Raw genomic sequence first — 24,128 nt, 5'->3', positions numbered from 1 at the left:
CTTCTTGTGCACCCTCTGTGGGCAGAATGCATCTCCAGTCTTTGATGCACAGTAGACACTTTAAACAAAACAACCCCGAAGCAATCAAAACCAAAAGCAACAATGAAGTGGCAAGAGGAAACACAGCAATAAGCACAAGCAGCAATTGTGTGGTCAGAAGGTAACAATGCCAAACTGGTTGAATTGCACATGATTCTAACAGAGGCACTAAATGCTGCAAGGAGGCTGCATATCTCCCACCAATGAAAAGCTTGGGTTTACATTAGGCAGGCTTACCACTACGTTTTTGTTCGTGGACTTAGCTTCAGTCTTAAACATTAGAGATTGGTGTGCCCAAGCCACATTTGAGACTAGATGCAATGAGACACTCATTTTAGACTGGAGAGGAGGAGCGGGTGTGACAGGGATCATGTAGGAAAATGCCAACACATGGCACCTCCTATAGGACTTCAGGCTGTTGAGTGACACCTGCATCAAGATGGGCGTCACCCCAGCCTACCTGACAGCTGTGCTTTTTCAGGGATGCGCATCAGTGGGAGTATTAGGATTTCTTCAGGATGAAAGAGACTGCAGTTCGGAAGAGCATGCAGCAAGTTGAAAACAGTGAATGAACATAATAGACAGACAAATGCTTTGCTCATTCAAGTTGCCAGGTCACTGAGTCAGTATCTCATGTAGTAGCCAACTAAGGAGTAGAGTAAATCCTGCCCTCTCCATTTTCGCATCTTAGGCCATGCTGCACAATGTTAACATCACGAACAAAACTTCACTTTATGCACAGGTGAAAATGTCAAATGAGATGAGAAATCACTCTATATCATTTTGAAACTTGTGTGTATGTGTGTAAATACACACATAAACACACAGTGAATATATATATTTGTAGTAAATACATATGAACTTTTACACAATTAAAACCACTCCAGTATATATATATGATATAATCCTATCACTCACCAGGACAATACATTTTGTTGCACTGACAGAATCTGTTGCTCAGTTACCTTTTAAATTACAGTTTTTATCAGTTATGCAGAATTGCTCAGTGGAAGGCCAATCTTTGGCAAGCACAAATCTGCAGAAAACCACCAGCTCCAGTAGTGATCCTTCAATATTTTAAGGTACCCCCTAAGTTTGCTTCAAATATCAACTCTGCTTTCATAGAAATAAATTGTTTCTAACAATATTCTATAACCCTGTGAAGCCAAGCAGGATTTTTTCTTCTAGTACATATAAATATTTCACATCCTCTCTACACCATGCAATGCAAAAAGTAAAATCATGTTTGCAAGTGATTGTATTCTGATTTGGCCCCGTAACTGTTTTAGTTTAAAAAAAAAACAAACAAACAAAAAAAACCCCAAAACCACACCAAACCCAAACAACAAACAAAAAGAAAAACGAACTCTCACATAAACCTTAAAAATCAGCAGACAGAGCTCTAGTGATTTATGTTTCCAAAGGAAATACCTTTTAGTAATAATTAACTCTCTCTGCAGCTGTTAAGTCCAAACATTGCAAATGTAAGAAATGAGGACAGAAAACTAAACAAAGAGCAAGAATTACCTACTTGTCCAAACTGAGACACACACAACTCGTAAAAACCCTTACACACTTTTTAAAAATTTGTTTGAATCATCTGTGTGATGTCCTTGTTAAATATCAAAGTAGATTAGCTTGAACAAGTCTATTGGAAAAAGCACTACCTTAAAAATACATAGTTCAAAGCCTTATCTAAAAAGTATTTTCAGAGATAAAATTCTACATCTCTCAATGACATTGCATTATTCACAAAACCTTGCATAATGTTACATGTTGAAACACTGACATTGATTAGCTGTCAAAAGAAAACAGCTTATTTGCATAATAGACACTCGAGTAAAAAGAAAAAAAATCACAGAACTTGGCTATTTCTAAAAAACTGACTCTCGGAGTAGAAATAAAATTATTTTAAAAACTGGAGAAAACATTAAGGTTCAGTCAGACCTGTATTTTTTACTGGCAACAAGCACTGTGATTTTTTTTTTTTTTTTTAATGAACTCACTTGAGGCTGTGTAAATATTCCTAGCATTAATGATGTCTTATGTAGAGTAACGTAACAGCAGGTTAAAGTTTGCACCCCCCTATTTTGATACAAACTATGACAGGGTATTTCCAAAAGAGTCCCTTTGACATTAAATAGCTATTTTAAAATTTGTAATTAAAAAAAATAATCTTTAAACAGTACCAAAAACTAGGTAAACCAAGCCTCAATCAGTGTTAAGAGGACCTCTTCGTAAAGGGAAGGTAAATCCTCCTGTGGAGTGGTTACAACAATGCACAGAAATGAGACCAGAAATACACACCAGAAGTTACAGGTCAACTGATTTACTAGAGTTGTGCAGTAATTTCTACCTTATGGTAATTTAAGGATTGTGGTATGGACCCAGAAAAAGATTTCCAAAGCGATAAAATGCTGGGAGGAGACAGGAAAAAGTATGTGTCTTCCCACGCTGAGGATCTGATGTGCTGGAACGGGCAGCCCTGCCTTCAGCTGTGAGCTGCAGTGGTGGATGCTCTCAGAACCAGAAGCCTGATGTTTAAACGTCCCACCACTGACATCCTGTCTAGATCCGTCATGGCTCACTATGTCCCACTAAGGTCAGAATAAATAGCCATTTGGGGCAATTTCAACAGAAGTTGTGTGCACAGAGGCCAGCTTATGAAGTTCAGCCTCGCTTCTCTAATGCTGACGACCAGGTGTAATGCACTGCTCTGTTCTGTGCATGCTGGCTGCTATGCTTTTCTGATTACAAGTACGACTTACTTGCACTGCGTGTTTGCACAACACTTCAGAAGTGTGAAGCATTAGCAATTCTAGAGTACAGTTAAACTTGATTGCAATTCCAGGCCTAAAACACCTTAGCTTCTGGAAGCACAGATCAGACCCTTCTCCAGTGTCCCATGCTACATACAGGTTTCTGTGCTCACAACAGCCAGTGTGCACATCAAATAAAATAAAAGTAATGCGCTGACATCAGCAGTGACCCAGGCTTTTCACTGGAGTCCAAAAGTCCTGTGAAAAATCTCAGTTTAACATGTAACTATTAGATTTTTAGTACACATCATGTCACAGAGTTAGTGTTTTCCTTACAAATATATGGCACTAAGTGTAAAACTTTATGACTTATTCCAAACAGTGTACGATACTTCACAGCAAAACTTTAAAAAGAATCCTCTAACTCCCACTTCTTCTAAATATACAGCTGGTGGGAGGCCAGGGTGTCCATGAACGGTCGCACAAGGTTGTCTGTCGAGAAGTAAAAGACCAAGCCAAAGGTAATGGAGATGGGAAGGGCAGGCAGTGCTTTCTTAAAAACAGCCAGTAATAAAAGAGTTAAGCATAAACCCTGCCAGAGAGAATAAAAAACACAAGGAGATATAGTAAGAAGCCCAGAAACATATCTGTCATCAACAAACTAATACACAAATAATAAGCTATATACACTGTACAGCAATTGAAGCCTGCCTGAGCTACCAGTGGCATGAGGTACGCTTGCCCACACCTTCATCTTTCACACAAGCTGGCCACGTATTTTCTTCAGCAATCTTGAGCACAGCTCTCCGCTGAGAAAGTGGTATAAACAGCTAGTGCTGACATAAAGCTGACCCCGAGAAGTTAATTTACTTACAGATTATTTTACATTTTGTTCTATGCCATTATCTATGAAGTACTGATCCAGCAGATAAAAGCACTTAAATCCTGGTGAACCGCACAGATAAGGAGTTTCACTGGAGGACTAATACACAGCAGCATGTACTTCTAACACCTTCCCAGTTTTCCAAGTCTCTTGGGGTAAAAGAGAACAAAAAAAACCCCAAAATATCCACTGCTGTTGTTTTGACTGGATTGCTTACTATGATAGGTGAATTCTGGTTTTATCTGGATAGCAGGCCAAGAGCTGGTTTTTTGAGCATGTGTGAAAGCTTTTGTACATTTTGGGTAGACAGTATGCCTAAGTGCATTTAGGTATGGATTCCTTCTCTCATCTGAGCCCTTTTTTCTTCCTCCATAACGACAAAACTGCAGAGACACTAGGCTCCAAAAATTTTAACAGCACCGTAAAAGAAACAGAATGGGACATTTTGCCTCACGGACAGACAACAGAGAACATTCCCATCAGCGAAGGGGCCCTGTGCTGGACCCTAGGATATGGAGCCAGGTGATCCTTTAGGTTTCTCTGACCTGTGAGGTAGGAAAGCTACACTCAACACGCTTTATTTAAGTTAGTTCATTTCTAGTTCTTTCACTATCCTTGGGATCTAAGTGGGGAAAGGGAGGCCCAAGAAGGACGGGATAATTCATTTTCTTCTACCTTCTATAACTCCTGCTGTTGCCCTTCTGGCTAGTCTGGTGTAAACAGCAAGTTCCTAGTAATTATTTTCTACCTAGGTGAAAGTTCAACAGCGTGTGGTCATTAGACCTGGCAGGACCAAGTCCTTTAGCAGTTTCAGTATGATTGTCATCTGCTTTTACTGACAATTTCCAAGGATTTTTAAGTGTCCTTCCTTCCTGTTTTTTCCAGCATGAATAGAAGAACAAGATAGGTCTTCATCCTCTTATTTAGCCGTTCTCCTCAGCAAAAGGGAGTTAACCTTTTCAACTACACTTGATAATCTATGTGGAGTTCATAATATTGACTTTTGTGGCTGACAGAAGTCCGCAATCTTTAACACTGAAGCAAACACACTAACAGTTCAGCTGTAACTGTTTTCCCTGGGGCTGTTTCACCCCCACCATCTCCACACTTGGCTCTGCTCTGAGGAATCCTCCCTCCCAGCCCGTATCGTTCAGCTTCTCCCAGCGGCTGTTTAAAGCCTGTCTTTATAGACAGAGCACTGGGCTGGGAACTCCACTGGTGGTTTCTCCTAAACACCCAGCATATTACCTGCAGAGATTTAGCAGTGCTCAGCTGCTAGTACTTCTGGCAACACTGCTGTGCTAAACAGGCTGTAACTGAGTTTTTAAAAGCTTGCTCACTTACTATGAGAATGGCTACAAAGCAGGCCAGTGTAGTATTCCAGTCTCCACTAGCTGTGGCAGCTGCTTTCCCAACAAGCACACTGTAAAATATGAAGTCTCCAAGGCCCAGCTTCACACCCCCTGAGAGAAGTGGAAAAAGAAAAGTGTTACTTCTGCTCCTCCTGAACAAATTCTTGTCCCCTTGGGAGCAGGTGAAGGTTCCTGCTTAAATTGTCCGCGTCGCCAAGAGATGTCACTGGAACCACAACCCCAGAACAGGTACTGCAGCAGCAAGAAGTAATACAGAGTCAGACTCAAGATCTTTGTTGCTCAGCAAGTCACAACTCTTCAAATTAACTATGATTAGGCCAAACTGGGTAACAGAGTGTTAACCACAATGAGTAAAAACGTCAGGCGCCGACCCTGACTACACTGAAAACAAGATATGAAGCTTCCCTTACTTTCGTCCTCCTCGAGTTCCTCAAAAGAAGTGATGGGGCGGGTTGGAGCAGGACTCCTCGTCTCCAACATCTGAGAGTCTGCGTGTGAAGGGCTCCTGTGGTTCTCTCTCCCATCCTCAGCTTGGTTCCACAAAAATGGGCCAAGAAGAGCAGACAAAATAAAACAAACACACACAAGAGGTAGCTACATTTATAACTTGTTTTAATGCATGAAATCTACGTTTCTGTGAAGCTTCTCTGGAATGGGTAAGCCCTTTGTTTCTTGGAGGTGTGATCATCAGGACCAATTCAAGCAGAGCCATTTAGTGGCTTTGAGGAAAACACGCATGTTATTATTTGAAACAGTCGGAAGGGTACACGTTCACAGCTTCTTTGGCAGCTACTCAGGTGTTCAATGGCTTTAACAAGTGAGTACATATGCAGAACTAAGCATTGCTCTGCACAGGCTAGAATAACAAGTAAAACCGAGTAAACTTAATATGCACTCCCACATTATTACATCTTTGGGGTGGAGGTGCTCAGGTATTCCTTAACTGGTGGTATGACAAAAATGGATGACTAAGAGGACTGCCATTTATGAGAAAAGTTCTGCCCTGAATCACACTGACATTGGGGCTGGGTGTTCACATGTAGTAAGTGGACACATTTCGTTGTTCACATATTTAATTTTTTTTTGTCCTGTTAAACACATCTAACAGAGCCCTCGGTAGGGCTTTTGGAAGCAGCCAGTCTATGATATAGTACTCTATCTGACAGTTCCTATTTTTCAGAAGTGCTCATACAAACTTTCCAGTCCATGTCAGTCTGACAGGATGCTGCCGCTGCAGATGCAAGCAGACTGTGACCTGGGACACACAGAGCTTCCACAGTGGCATTCTGTATGCCTCAGCATGTAGTTTGCTCCCGCTCTGTGCCCAGTTTCAAAGCAGGATTGTGTCCCTGCGCTTTGTTAGTATGTCAGCTGCTTTATCCTGAAATAAGCAGCATGTTCAGTTATCAAGCCTTAGCGTACATTTATTGCTTTAACATAAAAAGGTACTGTAATCTCTGAAGTGCAACAGGACCAGATGGGAAATCCTCCCAACACCACAAGTCAGATTTTATTCATTCACCTTCAAAACTGCAGTTTAACTTGCATTTCAAGAAGATAAAACCAAAGGCACAAAAATTACCACAGGACCAGCTAGAATGTAAACTTGGAACATAGCAGCTGCTGTTGGGTAACTGCCCAAACATAAGCCTTTACCCAAGGGTAAATGTAAAGACGTTCATTTTCTTTGGCAGGGTAAGTCATATTGCACTTAAAGCTAGGTAGAAGCATGTCTGCTCCGTGGCAGTGGCCTGAATGCAACACACTGCAACGCACTTAAGTTCACCAGCTCATCAGCATTATATTTATGAGCCTATGTTGTAATTTACCAACCCCAGCTAGTAAAAATATAAACCCCCACTAGCCCACTTTCAGCTTTGACTTCAGTGCATCTGAAGATGTATGTTGGATAACACTTTTGTTTGGTTTTTTTGGTTTGTTGGTTGGTTTTTTAAATAAAGGCATCCTGAATACTGGAGCTTCCTACACCGTCTGGTCATCTTTGCTGCCAGCCCAAACAGCAGGTTTCAGAACATCACTGAGTTCTGCAACTAATGTAGCAACACTGAAAAAAAATGCATCCGTCAAGGTTCAGGGGCTTACATTTACTTGCAGTCTCAAACACACACATTCTTTCCATGGGACAGTACTCTGTATAGAAGAGTAACACGCAAGCAAACCTGCATCCCATGTCTGCTGACTTGGTCCTCCTGCTGCTGTGTCTGGCTTTGCCATTCCAACTGTCCACATCATAGCAGCTAGAAGACAGACAGAAAGTAATCAGCTGCATAAAACATTGGTCACTATAGCTCAGAGGAGCTAAGTATTTAGCTGTCCCTAAAAATACAGACTCTTGCTCCTGTAAAGGCTTTTAAAACACTCACTCTTAGTTGGTTTCCCTAGGCACTTAGAAGGCAAAGTGGGAGAAAATTAAGGCAGTGCATCTATTCAGTTTTTAAGAAAGTCCCAGAGCACAAATAGCTAAGAGTCAGCATAGTCTGCTCTGTAGGCTAAAGAAAGCAAAAATCCAGAACTAGGGTCCTCATCTCCTTCGTTTTCTTCCTGGCTTCTGACTCTTCTCTTCAAAGAAAACAATTGCCCAGGAAATGATGGTAGTACAAAAGGTAACCAGAGGTTAACTTACACAGCTTACTCCTCATGTTCTGCTAAAGGTAAAGCACACAAGCGAGGGGCATGCAGGAGTCAGGGTGCGTTTATCTCTGCCTGTTTGTTTTGGTTCTTTCCTGTCAAAATATTGGCTATTTCTGTTTTGGTTCCAAGAACAACTGAAGCATGTTTGGGGGTTTATTCTTGAGATGGATCCCTAAATTAAAAAGGAATACAAACCATTCTGAAGTCAGTGGAAGGGAACTCAAATCAGCTGTTTATGTAAGGGTGCATCAGTCTTCCTGTTTTTATAGAAGCTAAACTAAACAAAATAAGCCAAGGCAAATACAGTGCCTGCTTTTCCACTACAAGCTCACCCAAGGTGATGTTTTTGCATCTAGAGAGAGCCACAGAATGTGGTCTTGCAATGGAGACACTGACGTTCTTGAATTGCATTCTCCTTTAGAGAAACTCTTGTTTGTTAACTAAAACATGTGAGAGACTTCATCTAGATTGTCTCAGGTCAGTATAACAGAATCTCCAGTAAAAGGGAGGTCAGCTGAAGCCAACAGAAGCTCTGCTTGGAACATATAAAAGCATTTATATAACATTAAATGCTTGGGGAAAAAAAAAAGATGAATCGGGTTGTGGGCATCCTCAACTTAGCACCTAACATTTGGAAATACCCGTTCATCTTACAAGCGATGTAATGAAAAAGTCACTGAGGCCCATGAAGCACTTAAGTCCAGGTCCCGTGAGTGTTGAGTCACCTGCCTTCCAACTGTCTTAATCTTAAGCACCTTTGTGGATAAGGGCACCGGACACCATCGTAGTTAAACAGCCCAAGAAAGCCAAGGAAGAGACGACTGATTTTGTTTGCAGAGCAATACTTGAATAGAGCCCTTTACAAAGCGAGCAGCCACACAATGAACAATAAAGCAAATATATTCTAAGCACTGCCATCCGTACAGTGCACAGAGCAAGAGGGCTACAAGAAAAGTGGAACCTCATCACACATTTAAAGTGTGTCTATAAAGTGTATGCACAAGGAATAAGTGTACTGAGCGAGCATCATCTAATCACAGAACCTCGCAAACACTACTGTCCATCTAACACAGGTTTTTGTATGCAGAACTAACGGGCATGTTCCGCACTGTATTCACGAAAGGATAAATCTACTTTTGAACATTTCAGCTTCACAAGGCAAATGTGGGCTCCCTTTGGCTAGAGTTAGCACCATTGTAACTGATAAAGAAGGCCTTCTACAAATGGTCTGTTCCAGAGCATAAATGTGCACCAATCTTAGGGCGAGGAAGTAATTAAAATAATGCTCTTTGGTTTGACACAGAAACAGGTTACGAGTTTAACCTGGTTAAAAACATTAACATTCTAATCTTACTCACAGGAATATATTAATGCAGGAAAAATGGGCTCATTTCTCTCCTGTGCAGTTTCTACCAGCATTCTCAGTGGCCCCTTGGGACAGAGAACAGCCATCAGATCTGCAAAGAGAAAAGGGCCAGACAATCTCATCTCAAACTATCATGCATATTTTACATTCTTTATCTTTAAAAAGCTATTCTCCCCTCAAAATTACATCTATCGATATTAACTGGATGATTTCCTGAATGGCAGTTTCTGCCACTTTGCATAACTCTAGCTGTTCTAGTCCCTGAAGATGTTGTTCGCTTAAAATGCCATCCCCCAGGCTTAATGTAATAATAAGAGTTTTCATTGTGCTAATCCTATAAAAAGCCTCTTGAGAATACCACGTTATTTCTTTGAAAGTAGATGACAGCATTACATCGAGGTGTTAAATTTAATTAGAGGAGGACTGGGGGTACTTTGTTCACATTCCACAATCCATTGCTACGTACACTGACTGTGTTTCACATGAATGAAGGCCTTTGGTCCAGTTCCTCTTTGCCTACCCTCTCTCCTCCATCAGAGCTCCTCACCAATCTGAATGTTACCTCCCAGCCGCCTCTTGTTCTGCAGGTTCTCTTGAAACTTTTAACTCATACCAAAATGCATGATCTGTCGATAACCGTAAACAAAACCACGCCTACCATGCAGTCAGATGTGGTTCAGTACTTCCCTGACTTGGTGTTCCACTTCAAAAGACATGGTAGGGGTACAGTACCTACATGAACAAGTTAGCAAGAGACAAGCCAGGGAGTCAACTTAATTGCCCATCTGCCTCTTTCTAAAGCTGTTAGCACCATAAAGTTGTTTTTTGAATGACATACACAGTCCTGAGATTGCCTCAGAGTAACCTCTCCATGAGCCACACCTTGAGAGTCACAACCCAGACTTACCATAGATGGAGATTGCACCTAGAATCACCCATGCTGACCACTCAGGTAGATATTTAATGAAAACCAGTGCCATCAGAGCACTGATCATAATGAGATACGCTTGCTGGAGCTGCAAGGGACCTTTCCAGTGTATGCAAATCATTCCAACAGCTCCAAAATTCCAGATGACTAAGAACAGAGTGGGGTAATCCATGGCCACGTTGTACGTCTTCAATACTTCACTGGAATACAACAAGAAAATTTAGCTAAGCAATAAAAGCAACTGACACACAAAGCATCCTACTAGCTGTAGTTAAACAAACCTCCTATTACACCAGGAGGAAGCAGGATAGAAGCAGCTCTCATCATGAAGGGGGAACCTGCCTTGCAGCCAACTGCTGCTCTTCGCTCTCTGTTCCTCCTGCAGGAGATGGACATGCTGTGTGTGCAAACAAGCACCACAGTGCCTTAGTCCCGAGGTCAACAGGGATTCCAAGGGTTTGAGCAGGCAGGATTTCAAGTCTTAACTGAACACAGGCCTGTGGCTACATGACCGTCTGCAGCAAATAAGTCATGTAAGAGTCATCCCACCAGATGCATGATGCTCACAGTTAAAGATGAAAAGTTTTAACAAGTGTCACCAGCAAGTTAAAAGCTTGGTTCTACCTGAACTGGGAGCTAAGGGAATGAGCTCGAAACAACGTAGTCTGAGAAAAAGGCAAGACAAATCAGAGAACCAACTCAGCACATAAAGTTCCTTTCCACTTGCTTCTCAACGTGTAATTCAGGGCCTCTGTACCACGAGGTTCAGCCTGTTCATTTCATGCTCATGGTATTGCTTCCCAGTGATTTTTGTAGAGTAGGCACTGTAAAATCAGGCATTGCCCATTAAAGACCTCATTTTCTATTTTTTTTTTTTTTTAAAGAAAGCTATCTCATTCTAACAATTTTTAAACCTCCATTTGGAGAAGGGGAGATATTCCTTTCCTTGTTCAAGTTGGGGATTTTCTGGAAAGAGGTGAGGGAGCCCTGAACTGCCAGGTTACCTGCACCATTCCCACTTACCCGAGATATATGTAGGTAAAGAGGAAAAGCAGCATCAAAGAGGACAGGATGAGCCAGCCATGGATGAACTATCAAGGGCAAGAAGAGACAGTAATTGAAGGGGCTGTTCCCCCTCACACAGGTCACGGTGCTGCATGCACTATTGACAGAGCTTCCTATTGTCCAACAGTCTCCTTCCTCACTCCTCCTCCAGTTTCCAAAGACCCTGCCTTCCCCACTGCCAGTGAGGGAGGAGGGACAGCCAGTCGCTCCCAATTCTCCCAAACTCCTACATTTTTTATTCTATCCCTTGGTGTTTGTTTTCGTTGGTTTGGCTGGGTTTTTTTAGTCTCTTTCCTATCCATTTCCATGGGTATCCATACAGGCTCCTAGCTTAGACAGGTAAGCACATCCTCTCCGCTTGGTGGGGAGGAGGAGAGGTTTGCCCAAGGCTGTACAATAAATCCATCTCAGGGCCAAGTTTAAAAAGCAGCAATGGCCAGAGCTCAAATGCTGGGCTGGTACCACATATAACAACTCCCTGGGCACCATAAAACCTGAATGTGCCTTTCCCTCCAAGCTTTGTCCCCTTCCACCAGAGCCTCCACAGGCAGGAAGAACACCAGTTTCCACAAAGCTTGTCTGAACCTTCTTAAGAGAAGGCACTTGCAGTAAATGGTACAAACTGCAAAACTTCTTGATCAGGTGGAGAAGGCTCAGACCTGACTAACACAAAGTAGCAGGCCTTGTTTTTAAGAGCCTACCATTAGCGACAAAATAACAGCAAAGCATATTCAGGGGCACAGCTCTACCACCACTGACAAAGGCTTCTGTACAGTATGATTCTTGCTATGACTAAGATGTGGACTAGCCAGTGCAGTGCCTGTATTTCTCACTGACACGCAAGCCCCACTTGAACTCAAGTTCACAGCATATAGGTGGAAAAGGCTCTGGCATGAATGCTTTACCTTGTAGCAGCGATATTTATAGAGCAGAACTAGGAACACCGTCATTACAACGATGACGCTGATCATTATGATGGTGTTCAACACCGAGTTCAAGAGACGCTGGCCCACAGATGGGGTATCCTCACTGAAAGGGGTGTAGATCCTGCACGATAAAGCAAAAGCCATACAAAGTACATATATTCTCTTCTAACTAACTGCCCCAAGATAAAACCAGACCTCTCTGTTGTGGGAAAGAAGGGGAGGTATGACTGCCAAGGACAGCAAACATGAGATGTAGCCTCTGAAGGGGCTGGGCTCCAGTTAATTATCAACTAAAGATTAGTGGTCTCTATCAAAAGCACATTCCTACAGCGAAGCTGTGGCTGGCAAAGCTCTAAACAAAACAACCTAGAGTATAAATGACTTCATTTAAATTTGGTAACTTCTCTCCAGGCCACAAATTTTTATTGCATGCTCTGGACCCTCTCCATGATAACCATAAAGATACATCCCAGGTGCTGTCCTGAAAGGGGGGGACCCTTTCTTTCCACACTTGATGGGAGGGTCTTGGACTCTTTCATCACCCCGCACCCCCACCATTTTGTTTCCTTTGGTTCAGTTCAAGGGACCACAGTCCCCGTTTCTCCACCTGCCGTGTGAAGCACAGTTAGAGCCCCAGGAGTGCTCTCAGGCACAGTGAGCCAGAGCTGGATGGAATTACGTATCCACACCATGAGTCTTTAGGAACCAGAAATGTCATCAGGAAATGAGACACTCATCCAAATGAACATGCTATTCCCCGATTGCTGCCAGCTAGTGGGTGAGCAGACTAGGAGTTCAGCCTGGGCCTTTTATGCTGCAGTATGAAGCAACTTCATTATTACACTGCTCACAGGCTTCGCTTATGACAGCACTAATGAATCAGTATAATGCAGGTATGGAAAGACTTACACAGATGAACGTAGCATACTTTAGTAAGATCTTTGTATGTTTACACAGCCACCTTTAGCTGTGTAAAGGCTCTCCCAGCCTGCCAAGGAAGCACTCTGTGTACACAGACACGCGTGCGTGGAACGTATGTGTAAAGCTAGGGATCCCATATACTCAGAGGCTGTTTTGAAGACCCCACTTACAGCTGCCCGTTTTTCTCCGTATAGAAGCGCACTGACTTTATGGTGGCGACGACAACAATCATACAAAGGGTGACAGGCACAAAGAGCATGATTACATGCTTTGCTCCATATTTCAGAGTCAGTTCCTCCTCTTCATTTTCCAAGGCGCTTTCTCTCACTGGAACACCCGAGTCAGACATATCCCCATCAGCAACATTGTTAGGGCTACGGCTGCTACCTGTTCGCCTCTTCTGAAAAGAAATATTAGCAAATATATAAGACCTTCTTTTCTTTGTGTTCAAAGTTTCATTCCATCATATTTCAACTTGTTCCTAATAGGAAGGTACCAATTGAACAATACAATTAGAAATTCTGTTACAAATAGGCTGCATTGGAGTTTTTAAACCAAAACCATGAATATCTAGGGGCCTCTTCAAGTCCAAATATATAGATGGACACATGCACATGAAGGACAAGGTGCACAGAACTGAAAAAGAAGAAACATCATCTGAGGTGGCATAAGCTTGATCAGTTCCTCCTCCCACAGCAATGCTGTGCTTGCTTTATCCTGATGCTTTGCTGGCAGCAGGACTAGATTCTGTTCTAACATTTGCTGCATTTGACCAGAACGGATAAAGGGTTTCTGGCAAAACAAGAAGGCTGAAAAGGATATCCTGCAAGAGTCATATGTGCATCAGGTCCTGATTAAAAGCCTGTATCTTTACGAAAAGGAAGGAAAAGGGAGGAGTATATATGGAGATAAAAAGGGGAAAAAGTCACAGTGGAGGAAATAGGAACAGGCACTGCTGCTGCTGGCTGAGAGAGTGACACCAGAGAAACAGCACTGGCCACAGCCAGTCCTAGAAGCCAGTCTGCTGGGAGGGATTGAGGGGTAGCAGGACTACATCTATCATCATATCCCATTTCTTCACTCCCCGGGAAGGACGCATACCTACCCTATGTGCCTGCACTTCCCCTGCTTGTGAGGCTTGCAGGCCATCCTGGTAGGAGGGTACTGGCGGGCTCTCTGCAGACATCAGGGATGTTCTCTCATTGCAGGGCTCCTCCTCGCTGTCCGAGTTGTTCATGAATGTGATCATTATCGCTTTCCCAGGGAGCACTCAGGAGGAGCACAGCCAAGCACTACTCAAGGCTGAGGGGGCAAGCAGAGCAGAAGGAATGAGAAACAGTGAACACCACAATGCAAACAACTGGAAGTCTGAAGAGGAGACAATTTCAGCAGGGAGGCTACAGCACGCTATGGAACTCCATCTCCTTCTAACAGCTGACTTAGCCTGCTGTCACCCCAAGCATGACAATCCGTTCAGTTAAAGTCACGGTGACTTTTGCGGTCAGGGAGAACAGCAAAATGCAGCACTGAAGCAATTTAATACTTTTTCTTTGCCACAGCTTTCACAGTTGCCTCCTCTATTTTCCCTCTCCCATTAGTACACCTTGACTTTCGCAAAGGAGGTTTCTCAGTGCTTAGTGTTCGTTTTGCACGGGCCAAACAAAGCTTCACCTCAAATGCTGGCTGCCTAGAAAGCTAAGAGAGCTCAGCTCTTACACAACACTCCTGCAAGCATCAGGAGGTAACAGAAGTTTCTTAGTAACCCAGAGCCTTCGCTTTACATGAGCCTCTAACCAGGAGGGACATGCTGTCTTCCCTGTTATGACTGTTTATTAACCAGAAGAGTTTCATAAGCAGTTCTTCTCTTTGCCCATGGACAAGGACAGGTTTGTGTAGAAAGGGAAAGACCTGTCTCCTTAGGCGAGCCACTTTTTTTTTTTTCCCCTTACGTTGCCTTGTGATTAAAAGCAAAACCACTTGGACAGGCAACAACTTCGAGTATAAAAGCGGGGGCTAGAAATGTTTGGCCTCTTTCCACCTACTACTGTGCAGAAAAACAAGCAAAGCAGTGGCACAGTGCAGAGAGGAAAGGAACAGCTCTTCTTTCTAGACACCAGAGAGAAGAGGTGCACTGCCCTGGATACTACAAAACAGCCTTAAAGCCAGGATTTCAGGAAGCTCTAAAGGCAGGTGGTAGGAAAATTCCTTTTAGCCTTTATTAAGTCAGCTTAACAAAGCAACTGGAGTAAATAAAGATAATTCAGTCACCTTTTGATTCTCAGCCACCTGTCCATAAGCAAAACCAGACCTCTAATGCATTGTTAAGCTGTAATATCTACAAGAACACCTCCTCTCCTCTGTGGTATTTTACCCAAGTATCTTGTGAGAAAAAGCCTGTGTCTCTCAGGAAATATGTCCAACTCAGAAGAGGAAGCTGAAGAAGCCATGTGACTTGCACGCAGTCACTTAAATCTGAATCATGCATTCACAGTCCAGCCAGTACCCTACGCTGTCTATCAGCCAGCTTGAGAGGCCGGATACTTTGAAGATCTGTGAGATATTCTTGCTTCTCACTAAAGAAACTGAAATCTGGCACCTTCAAGAAATTTTAGACTGTCAACTCAATCTGCCCAAGTGAAACATTTTTCAGACATCTGCTCCCCCCCCTTCCTTTTCTTCAAGCCTTTTCATATCATTTTGTTCCTCTTTTAGTGATAAAAGTGGTACAGTTACAGGAAACAAAGGGGTAGCCCTCGAGCCGGGCCAGTCAGCTTCACAGTAACACTGTATTCTCACTGAGTGAGATGCCTAACACCTGCATTTGTGTGTTTATTTCTTACAGAGCCCGAAGTCTCCACTCTGGGTACTTAACACGCCCTTCTGACTGAATATGTGGGGGCTCATAATTTATAGTTGAGAGCCTAGATTCTGGTTCAGTTATAGGATTTAGGCCTTCTTTAAAGAAGTCGGGTACATAAAGTCATTCAATCATGACACTTCTGGATCTGTGAACAGGTTAAGTTATGCATGCCATGGGATCTGTGACCCACGGAATTTAAATAACTCTCAAAACCTTCTGCCCATGTCAGAGACCAGGGAAGAAATAAAGATCTACTCTCTGATAGTTTGGGATTGATATTAGGTTTTAACAACCCATCAAAAATATTAAAGAACTTTTTCTCCCACTATTTAAGAAACTGCAACACAATTTTTGCTATATGAACAGAGAAATTCTGCAGAGGATTTAGAAGGGACAGCCAATTAGCCTACTTTCAACACCCTAGTTGTGCCCACTGGAGGAGTTAAACCAATAGCAAAAACACAGTACTAATTACTAACCTCCACGATTACATGGAAGAAGAATCTTATTTGTAATACAGCTGGTTTTAAGCTGGACATTTTCTGTTATTCTCCCTCAACAAGGATATGGACAAATGCAAAGATGCAACAATACTTGTGGTCAGCAGGCAGGCTCAGGCCTGAACACAGCTTTACTGTCCCTTGTTTACAAGGCTTTGGTTTCAGTGAGGGCTGACACAAACAGAGCCCAATGCATCTGGGATTTTACAGGAGCTCCTGTGGCAACCAGCCCTCAACAAATCCTCAGACGCTGTACTCACAGCTGCCTTAAACTGACCTAAATATGTGGTCCTGCCACAGGGGTTGTCCCACAACCCTCAGTCTCTCTGGTGCCAACACCAGGTGCTCATCAGCTGTCTAGCTCCTTTGAAAAAACAATGGGCACTTGTTTTCCTTTGCTTTCACAGAGCCAGGTTCCAGCAGGACCGGCTCCCTGGCTGGCTATGCAAGCAGCCCCAGTGCTCACAGGAGGAAAAGGGAGCACTGGGCCATCCCCCTTCCAGCAGGGTCCAGCCTTACGGTGGCGAGCCCTCTGCTCACTCCCCGACAACCAGCCCACCCTCACCTCAGGTCTGCAACACCTATGGCAGCATGGCTCTTAGCCAAGCAGCGGTCTTTGACATACGGTTTGCAGAGGCAGGAGCACCGGCCCTCCCCCTCTGCCCCACCATGGATGCAGCAGGGAGTTTGTCTAATGCCACTATTTATTCATCAGAGCTGCACTTTGAACGGGCACCAAGGCTGTGCTGGCTGCCAGAGAGAGCTTTGGTTTAAGCAGTCTGTCCTTCAGGGGAGGAAGGACCAGCCTGGTCACTCTCACATCCACCTACCCAGCGCAGCGGGAAAGAAGAGAAAGCTTCTGCCCTGGGGGCTGGCTTGCCAAACAGAAAGGGAGCCACAGAGCACCAATATCATTTCACCAGTTAAACTAAGGGAAGAGGCCTTGCAGAGATGATTTCTGCCTCCCAAAGATGCTGGGTACCCCATAATGGAAAGCACGGGAACCTTCTTTCCTATTCGTGCGCATGACACCAAATATATCGGTGCATACTGACTGTGTTTCCCTAGGCTGAGCTGAAAAGGGGGAAGGACAGTTCAGGAAAGGAAAGCATGGAGGGCTGAAACAAGCACACTTCCCTTCTGGCTATAGCAACAGGAGGAGCTTTCGGGGTGGGGTGGAAATGCAAGCTGTATCTATATTCACAGAAAGCTATAGAGCATGGTCTACCAAACACAGTAAACGAAGCAGATGAACAATACGTGCCAGACCACCATCAATCTGATCCAGTAGGTTGCAGGGCATCAGGCAAGGTTTTCCTCTTTTCCTCTGTGGATGGATTCAAACCATTAGGTCCCGTTCAAAAATCATATGATTTTTAAGAGCCAAAAGACCAAACTCTCAAAACCGTACGGCAAAAATGAAAGGGGACAAAAACTAGGTCAGTAGTAAGTACTTATAATGGAGCAGCTGAGGTGGGAATATGACTCCTGCTTTACAGCAGTCTTGTGAAGCCTGCAGGAGAGCAGGAGTCACCATTTCTCTCGTTCCAGATGTCCTTCGTGCAAGGGACCTCCTTCCTCAACTGCGATAAATCAGCTTTATGGATTTTGATGAAACTGGGCCAATTCACACTAACATTAGGATCTAGCCTCAGTTTGCCTTTTCATTTCATGCTGCAATATCACTGTGCTGCAAACAAACCTAAATCCTTTGCTTTGCATTTCATCCATCACAAATAATACCAGTACAATATACAGCACAGAACAGCTGCTACAGGCTGGCAGAATACTTAATAATCCACCTGAGAGTTAAAATGCCTGCTTATATGTATTGTTCTCTTTCATGGCAATTAGATGAAGAGAATTAGTTTTCCTTTGCTATGTTTAGATCAAGGGAAAGCTTTGGGCTGACACTGACAGCCCGATTCTCTTCTAAGTTTCGGCTGTAGTAATCACTGCTGTTGGCAAATACGAAGAAGAGGAAAAAACTTTGAAGAAATCCTAAGCGGTGGGGCCAAAATTAGGAGGAAAGATTTCCAGGTTCTTGCCCATAAATAAAACCAGAACGTGCATGGTGCTAAAATGACCAGGGCTCTTGGAACACCATCTCAGTGGTCAAAAGAGAACTTGCAAATGCCGTTCACTTTCAGCCCCAGAATGCAAAAATAACAAAACATGAGATACTATGGGAAGTTGTAAGGATTTGTAGCCTTCTTTCTCCTTTTTAGGGCACACCAACATAGCTGAACCAGCACTACTTTCTTTTGCCCCACATGAAAGGCACCGCATAGCCCCAAAGGGTTATTTTGCTGGCAGAGCTGAAATCAGACCCTCCCCAAGAGCGTCAGAAGGATTATTTGCCAGCAAATAATACACTAGCAGTCAACTTCTCGTCACAGCATAAAAGCGCCACAGCCCTGCAGACCTACTTACACCAGTAAAACCTCAAAGCCTGGGTCAGCCTTCACGCGCAGGAGCAGCTACTCGCGTTGGTCCTAACGCTGCCAGGGGCATCTGAGCCAGCAGGTGCTGGAGGTGACACACGGGGGACACCCAAGGACACCTGTCTTGGGGCTGGGTTCCCGCGTCCTACCCGAGCGCCTGGGGCACCGGGGGCAGCCAGCCACAGGGGCACAGAGCCCCAGGTGCCCCCGCTCCCCCCCGGGGCCCGCCACCAGCCGCTGGCGGGCACAGCGTACGCACCGGGGCCGCGGGGCTGGGTCAGCTTCCGTGTCTGTCCAAGCGCATGGCCAACCTGGCCACGCACACAGCGGCTGGCGGAGAGAAAGAGACAACAAACACTTTAAAAAAAAAAAGAAAAAAGACAAAAAAAAACCCTGCCAGGCAGAGACTTTGCAGGAGGCCGGGAGGAGACCTCGCACCCATGCAGGCCTTCTCCCCAGCTACCCTTTCTAATGCTTAAAAATCTGGTTGCCATTGAAGGTGTGCCAGCAGCGCTTCCAAGTGAAATCCTGGATTGCAGGCAGGAATGCCACCGCCCAGGAGAAATACATATACATATATTTTTATATTTTACACGTATATACACACAAACACATTTATAAAAACATATTTTATATATACACACATATATATAAAATATGCACGTGTATAAAAATATACGTATATACGTACACACACACATATAACTTTCACCAGAACGAGCCAGCAAGGCCGCCGGACCTCCTTCCCCCCCCAGCCCCTGTGCCGGGCCCCGGCACGGCTCCAGCAGCGCGGCGACCCCGAGCCCCCGCGCGAACGCTGTTCCGCCGGTCGGGTCGGGCCGGGCCCGGCCGGGTCGAGTCGAGTCGAGTCGAGTCGGGTCGGGTCGGGTCGGGTCGGGCCCCGTCCCGTCCCGACGGGAGGGCAGCCAGGGCCCGCGGCCAACCCCGCCGGGGCACCCTGAGCAGCCGCCGCTGTTTACCTGCTCCCGGCACGGCACGGACTCCTCTCCGCTCCCATTGGCTCCGGCGCACTCTGGCCCCAACGCTGGCCGGGAGGACGAGCGCGCCCGCCGATTCGCCGCAGCGGCTGTCGCTCGGGGGTGCCCCCGCCCACTAGCCACAGTCCTCCAATGGGAGAGAAGGGTGGGAAAACGGGCGGCCAATAAGAAGGCGGTTCTCCCCGCCTTCTCCCTCCGGCCGTGAGGCAGCCCGTGAGGCGGCGGCTGGTGGCTGCGCCGCCATAGTGGGGCGGTCGTGGGCGGTGCTGGGCACTGTCGGCTGCGAGGGGTCGCTGGAGGGCCGCAGCTGGCCCGGGAGGTACCTGGGCCTGCAGCGGGCCTGCCAGGGTGGAGCGGCAGCGCCCGGGCAGGAGCCGTGGCTACCGCAACCGGGCGCTGATGTCGAAGCTTCTCCCCTCGGCGGTAGCGAGGGAAACCGACGGCTCAGCTCGACCGGGGCCCTCTCCTGCCGGCTGCCGTTAAGTGGCCAGGCGCTGCGATAAGTGGCTCTGTGGAGACGCTTAAGTGTATAGATAACAGGAGTGAGCTGCCTGGTAAAGCGCCTTCAGCTTCCCCGCAAGCTTAATGACTGCATCCTCACAGCTGGACGGGTGAAATTTATAATGCCGGTGAAAGGCAATTTTAAACTAACTGCTTGAAGATGCCTGGCTTTACACCCATAACTCACATTTTTACAGACCCTGTAACTAACTGAGCCACCGGTGTTTGTAAGGCATTCAAATGCTTGTCAACGGCCTTCAGTAAATGGGAAAGCTATGCGAGTGTGCAGATCGTTATTGAAATAAAAAGGTAAGGGGGAAGCATGGAGGAGTAAATAGAGAAACCAGAGGAAATGGCCAAAGAATGGTTCTTTTGGAGTTGTGTCTGACCTCTGCTCAGTTTATAGATCAGAGGGATGAATAAAGGAAAATGACAAATGTTTTCACATTATTTGCTATGGGTGTGAGAAGTTTGTATTTTCAGAGTGTAAGCCTTTTTGTTTAAAAAAAAAAATTAGCATGACAGTAAGCAAGATAATCTTGTAGACAGGTGAAACTGTTTTTTAGTCAGCGTACTAAACCACTCCTGTGCCTCTGTTGTTCCCATTGCTTTATCAAGCAACAGTTAAGTGAAATTAAGATTCTGGCAGCTCTGTAGCACTTGCTCATCATCTGTGGGGGCAGAGACACAAACTGGAGTCACGGCAAATTCCCTCTGCTGCTGTTGTTGCTTAGGAATAACCTCAGGCACAGACACGTGGAGTATTTGCAGCAGAGCTTCACCTTCCTCTGCTTTGTGCCATCTGTGATGATCTTGCATACAAAAGGAATGAAGGGTAAGATTGCAATGAAGGGGTGTGAGGTGCAGTAAGTGAACTGCCCCACTATGTATCATTGGACAAAATGGAATTTTTTGCAGATTCCAAATCTAAGTTGGCCATCACATTCTTTTCCCCGAATTTCCTGCACAATATTGGTGACAAGTGCTGCACCTTCCTTATACCTGTAATCCTTATTTTGAGTCACTTTGCACACAGGAATAAGTTACATGTAAAATTCTTCAGAGCCCCAGAGAAGTGCCTATCAAAGCATGACCAGCTGTCCTTTGCCAAGGTAAAGTCAGTTTAGGAAAATTGATAAACTGTGTGCTTGGCTGCGTTCTTCACTAGCAGAGCATCAGAGCTGTTTGTAACAGGTTTCTCTCAAAGGCTGTGTCTGCCCTGGGTCTTTGTGCTGAGCTGTTGAGTCCCTTTTCACTGGGTGCTTGATCCAGCTGGAGGTTTTTTTAAATGGCAATTTCTCTGATGAACTGAATCCTTTGCACATTGTATGCTCAGCTGCTTGTCAAGTTTGTTTAATATTAGAAGAAGCAATTTTGGTTGCACTCAGATTTTCCACAACTGACAGTAGTTTTACACCCCTTTACTTTTATGTGGAGCTTACATATCTGACACAAATGTGGGATAATAGTAAAAATATTTATCTGTTTTAAAACATTTTACATCTTCAAAGCCAAAGCATTGACAGTCTGAACTGTGCTGCTCTTCACCTTGCTGGCAGCTGGCCGGTCCATCTGAGCCTGCCCAGAGTCATCACTGAGCCAGCAACAAGCGCATTCCAGTGAAACCCCTGGCCTGCTATAAATCTGTGCAGGCAATAGGTAAGTTGTTCTTAGGCCCGTTAAAGTCACTGGAGCTGTGTGCAGATTTCATCCATATGGAGTGATTTGCTGAGTTGGGAGCAACTGTGTTTTCTTACGGGTGAACTTTCTCCATTTTTCACTAACACCCATCAGTGTCTCCCTTATTCTTTCCTCCCTCAGCTCACTCCGTTTCTACCATAGAATGGACACAGCAATCTTTGGTAATTAATGCTTTTTCTTGCCCACTCTTTCCCTTCCCTTTTTATGCTGTTTTTCTGAATTCTAGGTTCATTTCGCTGCCCTTCCTCTGGCCAGTTCCAGTCAGCGGTATATCTGTATTTACCTTTATCTCAGTAGATGCCCAGGACTTGCAAATAATTTGGTTGTATTATCAAGGCCATGTGCCCCAGAATTCTGATGCAGGTTCCCCTTTTCCTGCAAATCCTGACATTTTAAATAGTAATACTGAGTGGTTTTCATTTGCCTTCTGCTTTTTTAATCTCAGGAAACTTTCATTGCTAACATCTGTTTTGCTATTTTTCCCCTCAAATAACACAGAGAGAGAAGTGGGGGGGTTTCCCACTTCCTTTTTCAAATGAAGGCTGAGACTTCCATGCAATCCTAAGAAATCAAGGCATGTGGATGTTCACCTGAGTTGGGCAGCTGCTTAGGAAGCAAGCCCTCTTTGATTCAACAGCAGGTAATAGATACCCTATTCAGCATGGCCATGTGGATTTCAGAGGCTGTAAATACCTAAAGGTTGACTAAAAGCCATGCTCGGGCCTTGTCCCATCTTTACTAACAGCCTTCTTCCTTAACTGCTGGGTGAGCTTTGTCTCCTTCTTCTAGGGGCTGAAGGGATGGGAACTGGTTTTACAAGCCCAGTTGGCCTTTTTCAGCAGCTTTAGAAGCTAAACTTGCAGCTTTTTTTCTCTCTTAAAAATGCTGCTCTTGAGTATGAAGGGCTCCGGGAGAAAAGAAAATTAACATGAATTACACAGGCGCCTAGTCAGGTCTCTGGCCTGGAGTTTAAAGACAAATTCCTTGCTTCTTTCTACGTTCTCACTGGATCCTCCCTTTTGCTTTCACCCTGTGGATGACTGCAAAGAGGTATAGCTCTTGTGCAACCTAACAAAGGGTTTTCAGAAAAATTACATGTACTGCAACCTTCATGAAAGCACGAGAACTGATGGCACTGGGGCCATGGGTACATGAAACCCAGCTGTCTTTCTGAGAATGCGTATTCTGCCTGCCTCCTTTGTAGTTTTCGGAGGCAAAAATCCAGCTTAACTCAATGTTCCTCTTCTGTACCCTAAAGTGGGTAATAGGAAGACAAAGAGTTGTTTCGGTCTCTCCTTCCTTGAGAGCTACTACCACATAGCTTTCAGTCAGAATGTCCCTTCGCATGTTTTTTTCCTAGCTGCATCACATGAGAAGCACCTGACCTGAGACCAAGTTAAAAGACTCTAAGCAAAGCCCCGCACTGTATTCATGTGACCATCAAAAATATTTCTGCCTTTTTTTCTGTTCTTTATACAGATCTGTGAAGTCATTTCCTTGAAGGATCTCTCACAGATAATGTAAAGTATGCCCATTCCTAGGAAAATCATGTGACAAGTCACATCGCAGCTTTTTGACTTGGGAAATCAGTGTCTCTCGCCAGAAGCAATTGTCACCAGGCTGGTGGTTGTTCTGAAGTACATAGGGATGTTCTGTGGGATTCATAGAATCATTAAAGTTGGAAAAGATGTCTAAGATCATCGAGTCCAACTGTCAACCCAACACCACCATGCCCACTAAACCATGTCCCTAAGCGCCTCATCTACACGTCTTTTAAATACCTCCAGGGATGGGGACTCAACCACTTCCCTGGGCAGCCTGTTCCAATGTTTAACCACTCCTTCAGTAAAGAAGTTTTTCCTCGTGTCCAAATTGCCCTAATGTGCTCCATTTTAGTAGCTAGATGTTTACAGTAGGAGATCTCAGGGAGTTTTTGGTTATAAACTGTTACAATCCTCCAAATATATCCAAGGACTGTTTTATTTTAGGAGGTATAAGTGATACCCGGAAACAGGACTACTGACACAAATTCAAACACTGAGATGCTCCCTTGACTTTCGAGTGGAAACAGACACAACACCATCTGTCGAAATAACATTAAAAACTCTTATGCTTACACAGAAGATATGAGTAGGGTCAGGCCCAGCATATCTGAGGTTTTATGCTAGAATTGACAGTACTTTCCAAGAGTCTTGCTCAGTTTATTCCACTC

The 24,128-nt window shown here is 44.6% G+C and overlaps 1 protein-coding gene across 8 annotated transcripts; it reads right to left on the bottom strand.

Annotated features, from left to right (window-relative positions):
* Nucleotides 1-817: 817 nt before the first annotated feature.
* PSEN2 (presenilin 2) lies at nt 818-19,754 on the bottom strand. Of its 8 annotated transcripts, none has more exons than XM_076334684.1 (13): nt 19,697-19,751; nt 18,976-19,046; nt 17,537-17,599; nt 14,018-14,214; nt 13,083-13,312; nt 11,971-12,112; nt 11,024-11,091; nt 9,980-10,200; nt 9,065-9,163; nt 7,235-7,312; nt 5,465-5,584; nt 5,026-5,144; nt 818-3,390 (listed from the first exon to the last, which is right to left on the bottom strand). In XM_076334684.1, the coding sequence occupies exons 4-13, from the start codon at nt 14,159-14,161 to the stop codon at nt 3,235-3,237; spliced, it is 1,377 nt and encodes a 458-aa protein (XP_076190799.1). In that variant the 5' UTR covers nt 14,162-14,214; nt 17,537-17,599; nt 18,976-19,046; nt 19,697-19,751; the 3' UTR covers nt 818-3,234. The 8 variants fall into 8 exon arrangements, with proteins under 8 accessions (XP_076190799.1, XP_076190806.1, XP_076190800.1 ...); XM_076334691.1 differs by having other exon boundaries at nt 13,083-13,309; XM_076334685.1 differs by lacking the exon at nt 19,697-19,751 and adding an exon at nt 19,408-19,667.
* Between the last annotated feature and the right edge of the window lie 4,374 nt (nt 19,755-24,128).

This window comes from Aptenodytes patagonicus, chromosome 3, assembly GCF_965638725.1.
Source record: "Aptenodytes patagonicus chromosome 3, bAptPat1.pri.cur, whole genome shotgun sequence".
NCBI lineage: Eukaryota > Metazoa > Chordata > Aves > Sphenisciformes > Spheniscidae > Aptenodytes > Aptenodytes patagonicus.
Note: the sequence above shows the minus strand (reverse complement) of the source record. Positions and strands in the feature narration are given on the sequence as shown.

What these genes read in the sequence shown, in the direction of transcription:
- PSEN2 (XM_076334688.1), bottom strand. Translation starts at nt 14,161, where the DNA reads ATGATCACATTCATGAACAACTCGGACAGCGAGGAGGAGCCCTGCAAT. An exon ending in GGGAAGTGCAGGCACATAGG is followed by an intron (nt 13,313 to 14,017) that starts GTAGGTATGCGT and finishes ATTTCTTTTCAG; the next exon opens with AAGAGGCGAACAGGTAGCAG. An exon ending in GGAACTCGAGGAGGACGAAA is followed by an intron (nt 5,145 to 5,464) that starts GTAAGGGAAGCT and finishes CACTTCTCTCAG; the next exon opens with GGGGTGTGAAGCTGGGCCTT.